Source organism: Seriola lalandi, unplaced genomic scaffold (assembly GCF_002814215.2).
Source record: "Seriola lalandi dorsalis isolate HSWRI2012SDOR001 ecotype SW California unplaced genomic scaffold, Sedor1 jcf7180002052119, whole genome shotgun sequence".
Lineage (NCBI taxonomy): Eukaryota > Metazoa > Chordata > Actinopteri > Carangiformes > Carangidae > Seriola > Seriola lalandi.
The window spans coordinates 254,933-262,178 of NW_019522672.1; the positions used below are offsets into that span (position 1 = coordinate 254,933).

The 7,246-nt window shown below is 41.1% G+C and overlaps 1 protein-coding gene across 7 annotated transcripts in view; it reads left to right on the top strand.

Annotated features, from left to right (window-relative positions):
• The window catches only part of mib2 (MIB E3 ubiquitin protein ligase 2), a 49,150-nt gene that overhangs the window by 35,862 nt on the left and 6,042 nt on the right, over nt 1-7,246 (top strand). For all 7 annotated transcript variants that reach the window (XM_087172191.1, XM_023399774.2, XM_023399777.2 and 4 more), the window contains 2 exons: nt 6,051-6,177; nt 6,346-6,606. In XM_087172191.1, coding sequence (XP_087028317.1) covers nt 6,051-6,177; nt 6,346-6,606 — 388 coding nt within the window. The remainder of the gene's footprint in view (nt 1-6,050; nt 6,178-6,345; nt 6,607-7,246) is intronic.

The window sequence follows — 7,246 nt, forward strand, 5'->3', positions numbered from 1 at the left end:
TATTTCACTCATCATGTGTCTGTATTATATAAAAATATCATGATAACAAGGTTAAACACTTGGTTTTCATTGTAGGTGGTTTGCAAACATTCGGCCTTTCACATTCGACTTACCATAATGAGTGATTGTAAATAATGACAATAATGGAAAATGTGGTCAAAAGGGTCGTAGTGAGAACAAAGCAGCATTAGTTTGAGTTAATGGTAATGATTACCTAATGACACTCTCTATGGACAATGCCACAGTTTCCAGGTGTGCATTCCCCAAATCTAGTTTGTCATCAAGTGTGTGTTCACCAAATAAATCCAACTATGTGTCAATAGAGGACAAAATCCAGTTCTCATGTCCGCTCCTTTTCCTCAGCTCGGTCATTCTCATGTGTCTATGGGCGTGTGTGTGGGAATCTCTCCCCGTGTGTTCAGATGAGGAGTCAAAGGTCAACTCTCAGCGCTATCCGTTACAAATACAGAGCTCATCTCCCACACAGCCTGCGCCTCTGTCAGCCGCCTCGCAGTCGATATCAGGCGAAAAAAGGCAGCAACGTTTACTCCTGCACGTCAACTCGTCCTCCAAATTCTCCACAAACCATATTTAGTCTGGTTATAAGTGATGCATATGTGGGATTCAACAGAGGACAGAGATCCAAACAAACTCTAAACAGTGTGGCAGACCGACAGTACTCAGGTTGTGTCACTGTGTCATGGCGTCATAAAAGACTGCGTGCTCTTACTTTGAAAAGCAGAAAGTGGCCTCATCGGCAGCCAATCACACATTTACACATGGATTGTCGACACAAATCTACCTCCGTACAGTGGTTTCCTCTTTTAGAACTGAGCACAGTTCTCAGTAGAAGTCTGAATCTATTTTAAAATCATTGTCCTTCTATTGTTCTTTATTTTACTTTACTAGTTCATGTTTTTATTGTAAAGCACTTTGAGTTACATCTCTCGTATTAAAAGTGCTCTACAGCTTATTATTATTATTATTATTATTAAAATGATGCTATTGAAAAATTTAAAACATAAATGTGATATATTACTGCAATACAAATTATATAATGTATTATACTGTCATTAATCTCAGTCACCCTCTACTTTAAACCTTTCTCTACAGTTGTGCAATCTGTCACAGATGATAATCAAAGACTATTTCGGTTGTGCATCATTTATACAATTTAGAATATTAATTTCCCAACGTTTTCAGCGGTAGATTTCATTCATTACTGTGTAGAGCCTCATAAACCACCTTAACAGGAGATTTATTCACATTATTTACACATAAATTGTTATTTTTCACGCCGACAGACTTGAACGTTTGATAGATGACTGTACTGACATAAAGAAAATATCTTTTTTTTTCCACCTTTGTGTGAAAATGAATCAAATATTGAGTGTGACTTGATATTTTTTACAGTGTACTGAGTCTTCCTGACCGTGGTGAGGTTCCTGCTTCTTTGCTCCAGGGCTTTTACAACCTCATCTGAACTTTCCATCCCAAATTATAACAAAACCATGTAATGGAAAATTGTCCCCGGCTCCTTTTTTAAAGAGGTGCCATAAAGGAGAGGAAGCAAGAATGAAAAACACCAGCTTCACCAAAAAAACAAAAGAAGAAAAATCCCCCTCCCTTAAGCGATGCCACACAATTACGGTAGTTCAATTAGAGATTATTATTCCAAAGAGTGAGTTCTCTGTTATTGTCATCAGTAAAGATTTTCAGGCTGTGAGTAGATTACCACAGTCTCTCCATCATCTTCTTATGCCATCAGTCAAGTACTAAACTAAAACTGAGCACACATCAGTCCGTTTTCCTCATCAAAGGAAAGCTTTGAAGTGTTAATGTCTGACCTCCCGACTTCACCTTCCAGTGACCCACATTCCCTTCATCAGTCTCCCCCTCACCCACCCCACGTCTGAGAAACCCTCCCACAAAAAAATAAATAATCTGAGGTCGGGACGCCCCCGAACACGAGCGTAACATGTGGATGAATGTCGACGGAGCAAGCGAGAGAGGAAAGACGCTGCGGCAGACGGTCATTTAATAAAACGTCCGATCTGTTCTGGCAAGTGTCATATGTGCAGCGCTGGGAGTTTTTCGGGGGCCGCGCTCCCTGGCATTCATTTAGCCTGACATCAGCCGCTGCGCCAAAAACTAGAGACACAGGATTTACAGTGTTCAAGGATCAGCAGTTCATTCATATATCACCGTGCAGGCGTACAGCACACTGACACAGTCCTGCTGCAGCACCTTCTCTGTATGTTCTCCCACTTTGTTTTGGCTTTAATGCAAATTTTAACCTCCAGTTTGAATCAGATTGAGTTTGACTTTAAACATTGTGGAGTGAATTAAAGATTAATATTATTTTAATGGGTTTTTATTATCACAGAAATCTGACTTGTAACCTCTGTTTTGTTTCCTCTGTTTGTTAAATTGATGAACCATGCATAAAAGTATATATGGTTCTCTGTGTGGAGTCCCCTCCGAGCCGCTGGGACCCTCAGTTGTTTTTTAGTGACAGAAAGAGGAGAATGTTTTGTTTATTAGAGTATTTATTTATTGTGAGGAAATGGAAAAAGAGGGCTAGAGGCCAAGTTCACAAACAGTCCTGGGAAAGAAATGAGACGAGGCAAGAGGCCAGATTTTTTATTTGGGGGGGCAGAAGAAGTAAATGGATGTACAGGATGGTCGGTCTGTTTACTGTATTTACTGGAGAAGAACGAGCGCTCCTCGTAGCTTCTTTGTTTTCTCCTCTCTTTCACCCGGTCGCTTTTGTTCCCAACTATTTCTTCTCTTCTTCTGATTCTCCTGTCGTTCAGCGTAAACTGAGATATAATTCAGAACACACTGATTGTTCATCAGAATCCTTTCTTTTCATTCCTTTTTTCATTTTCCAGAATTTGTACTGGTCATGGTACATTCCTTCTGCTTTTACCAAAGAGTCAAGTTAAAAACAAGTGTGATGTAAACCCCCCGAAAATAACCAAAGATGACTTCAGCCTCCAGAAAAGTCATTACCAGCAGCTTTCCCAAGATGCCCTCTGGTTGTTGTGTGTGTGAAGGCGAGTTTGTACAAAAACTGCCTAAAAACGTCTGAATATTCATGAACACACAGGAGTAACGATTATGGAAATGATACAGAGGAGTGAGGCATTGTGGGTACAGAAGTGACACAACTGACACGGCTGTTATCTAATGTGAGAGACTCCTTCAGAGCAGCGAGGGCGAGCGCTTTAAGCTAACGAAGGCGCTCTGGAGCAGGGACAGTATTTCCTCCTATCAATACCTCCACCACACACACACACACACACACACACACACACACACACACACACACACGCAGCTGCATTGCAGGTACCAATGACCTCCAACTCAGCGTCTCCTTAACAGCCTTCATCCTTAATAACACACCCAGAGGAGATCCCGACCACACGTGACCACACGTTAAAAAAAAAAAGAAAACGTTAAAATGTTTCTGCAATGTGCTTTTAATGAGCCTGTAAACGCGCTAATTTGTAAGTTATCATAATTAAAGCTGCATTAAAACTGTCCCTGTTCCCTGCTCAAAAATAATTGCATGTCTCATGTTCCTTCCACGAGAGCTGAGAGCGTTCGCACAGTGTGACACAGTAGAGATGAGATGCACCATTCAGGAGAGTGGAGTCCATGATTTTGTCGTGATGTGTCTGAGGTCGTAAACAGACTGAACTCAAGCTTCCAGACGGATCCTTGAAGTCACAGATTAAGTGTTTTAACTGAGCTCTTGTTTCCTCAGTGAGGGAAATATGGAGGACCAGGGATGTCAGTTTTATATTTTAATAGGCATTAAAAATAGGAATTGTAAAGTGTATTATAAATGAATGATTAATCCATTAATATAAATACATTAGATTTAAGAAAACGGATTACAGAAACAGCATAAATAAACCATTTATAAATACATTTATTCATTCTAATTAAATAATAGAATTTTACAAACTATTTGAAAAGGCAGTTTTGAAAGGGGAATTTCCATTTCCCTTTTCCAGCTGCTTTTCCTTTTCCTGTTAGCTAATTGATTAGCTTAGTCATTTAGCTTCTCCAATTATAACAATCTCAATTGGATTCATGGGTCATGAGGTGGAACAAGCTCCCTGATTGGTTGGAGAGCTAACCAGTCGTATCGGGTCTTACCAGCACTGAAGGCCCAGAGTGTCATAGAAAGGCTAAATGACTAAGCTAATTGATTAGCTAACAGGAAGAGGAAAAGCAGTTAAAATGCCTTTTCAATTCTGGTTTTTCACTTTCAATTATTTATTCATGAATTAATAAATGTATTTATTGAGTGTTTTGTGCTGTTTTTGTAAGTTCATTTTTAAAGCTGAAGTATTTATTGATGGATTGATAGTTCATTTATAAAATATTTTTTATAAACAACGGCGGTGTCTTAAGAAAGCAGGATTTCAAAGCCGAACAATTCAGGTAGAGATTTGTTTTATTTATTTGTTTATTTGTTTATTTATTTATTACAACATATTAACATAAAAGGTAGATACATATTCACACCTGTGATGTACGTATCTTCCCTAAAGCATATTATCTAATAATTTGGTCAATGATGTGCAGAAGACAAATCAATACAATCAATACATTCAAACACATATAAATACTGTAAACACGCTGTAGCAATAAATGCATGACAATAGTAAGAGAATGAAAAGCAAATAAATCTAAAAAATAAGAAAAATGAAAATATTAGAAAAATAATTACATTATATTTTTAGTAGCTGGAAGAAGGATGGTTCCAAGTTGGTCCTAGATAAAGAGATTTATTAATATTATCAATTATTAAGAATTATTAATTAATCATCATCATCATCAAATTCTTTTTAAATGACATGTTTTCTGTTGCTCATTTGTTCCCCAGCTGTAAACTTTGCTGAAGTCTGAGTCCTTCCTGTTCTCTGGACATTCTTTGCTCCCTGTTGTATGTGTTGATTGTTTATTGCTGTTATGATCGTGTTCTGTTGTGCAGTAATAAGCTTTTTATGGCTGGATGGGCTATGATCTATCTTAGATTGATATCATATTTATTGGTAACTCATCGGTTGTGCATCCTGTTTACATCCTGAGCTGTCCGTCTGTGCGGTGACCGAGTCGAGCAGTGAATGTAAAGCAGGGAACAATAAGCCTCCGTCAGTGTGCTGTCCATCATCCGTCTGCTTCCTGTTGAAAACACAGCATCATCTATCAACTTGAGCGACAGCAGGGTTCACACACGTTACAATCCTGCCGAGCGCACGTTAAAATCCACAGAAAGTTAGGGTCATGTCACACTGAAGCCTCCATGGCGGCGGAGCCCGGCGTCCTGGGCGCCTACCAACGCTGTCAGCTTCAATTTCACACGTCATGAAGCAAACTCGGCTGCAGAGCAGAGGACGAGGCAACGGTGCAGCCCGGCCCGGCTCTGCAGCGCCGTCCCGCTGTATGAGTCACAATAAAAAAAAGTTCTAATAGTCTCACACCAAATAATGATCTGCAGCTGAACTATGTCGACCTCACGTTGAAGACAAACAGGCTGTGACCCAGAAAACTAAATGGAAGCCAAAGAACATAGTTCACATTTATGACCTTGACAGATGATGCGTTTAATGTCCTCAGTCGTGTCAGACGTTGTCTTATTACTCTGTAGTAAACACTGAATATGACGGTCAGCTTTAAGGTTTAAAGCAACAGTTTAGATGCCACGCTGTGGGAAGGGCAGAGCTGCAGCCACATCAGGAGGTCACTTGACTATATTTAGTGCAGACCGGCTGCCTGTGGTGCCTCAGTGTTTTCCTGTCTTATTAACAGTCGACAGCTGCGTCTCTGTCGAGTGCAGCGTGACCCAGGATGAGCCTCATACTCCGACAGGTTCACGTTGCGTTCATGCTGCAGCAGCCTGCAATTAGTTCAAGTGTGTGAGACAATAAAAAGCAGCGGAGCAGCTATTACACATTATATTAAGTGTTCTTAATCGAAGCTGTGAGGGCTGTTGTGCTAACTGAGTCTCGTGTTGTTTGTCCCGGCCGCAGGGCCACAGAGAAGATCCTGGGTCGAGCACGGCAGCTGGTGGACGTTAAGAAGGAAGACGGCTTCTCCGCGGTGCATCTGGCCGCCCTCAACAACCACAGAGACGTCGCCGAGATCCTCATCAAGGAGGTGAGGTGTCTTCTCTTTCTCCATCATAGTTCTTTATTTTTAAATTAAAACACAACAGGAGTATTCAACCACCATTTTTTTACACATTTAATTTTATCATTTAATGCGACTTTTAATTTTCTGGTGGGGAATTTAAATGTTATTTTTCTCCTACCTCCTCCTCCACAGGGTCGCTGCGACATCAACATCCGCAACAACCGCAACCAGACGCCGCTGCAGCTGGCGGTCACGCAGGGCCACACCGACCTGGTGCAGCTGCTGGTTGCCGAGGGCGCCGATGTCAACATGGAGGACGAGGACGGGGACACGGCCATGCACGTGGCCCTCCTCCGCCCGCAGCTGGCCAACGTTATGCTCAGCCCCACTGTGGGAACCAGCAGCACGGAGGAGAGCAGCGAGGGCTGTGCCTCCTCGTCGCTCTACTGCAGGGTGAGGCTGGAGGGGAAGTGGCATGTCGGCGACTTATTTTTTATTTTAAAGACTTAACGTTTCTCCTAGGGGGAGCAATTAGTTAAATCAAGAGCAATAAAATGATTTTCAAAATAATCTGTTTTCAAATAGACCATATTCACACTGCGGCCATTTTCCTTTGTGCGTGAACGATGAGATGGTCGAAACACCTTCACGTTTCTTTGACCACGATAAACAGGCAGATGAATTTTCCAAATGTTGAAAGTAAAGATGACGCAGGGAGAAATGGTGGCTTAATAAATAAAGTAAGTAAATTAAGACTGAAGGTGGGAGGAGGGATTAATAGTGTGAAGGAGGAAGGTGGAATGGAAGGTAAGAGGAGGGAGAAGGAGTGAGTCAGACAGGAAGACATTAAAGTGGGGGTTGATTTCAGTTTATTGTGTAAACAGAGCAGGTGGGAGGGGTTAAGAGGTTGTTTTTTTCCGGAAACACACAAGCTGAAAACAGAGTCTTAGATCTTAATAACCACATGAGTTTTAACCTTTCAGGATTTTTAATTTTGTTCTTAGAAATAGAGATTACTTCATTCTTCGGCTTTAATCCCGAGGTGCAGCTTTAAAAGAACGTACTGTCAAAAGACGAAGCGATGGTGTAATGA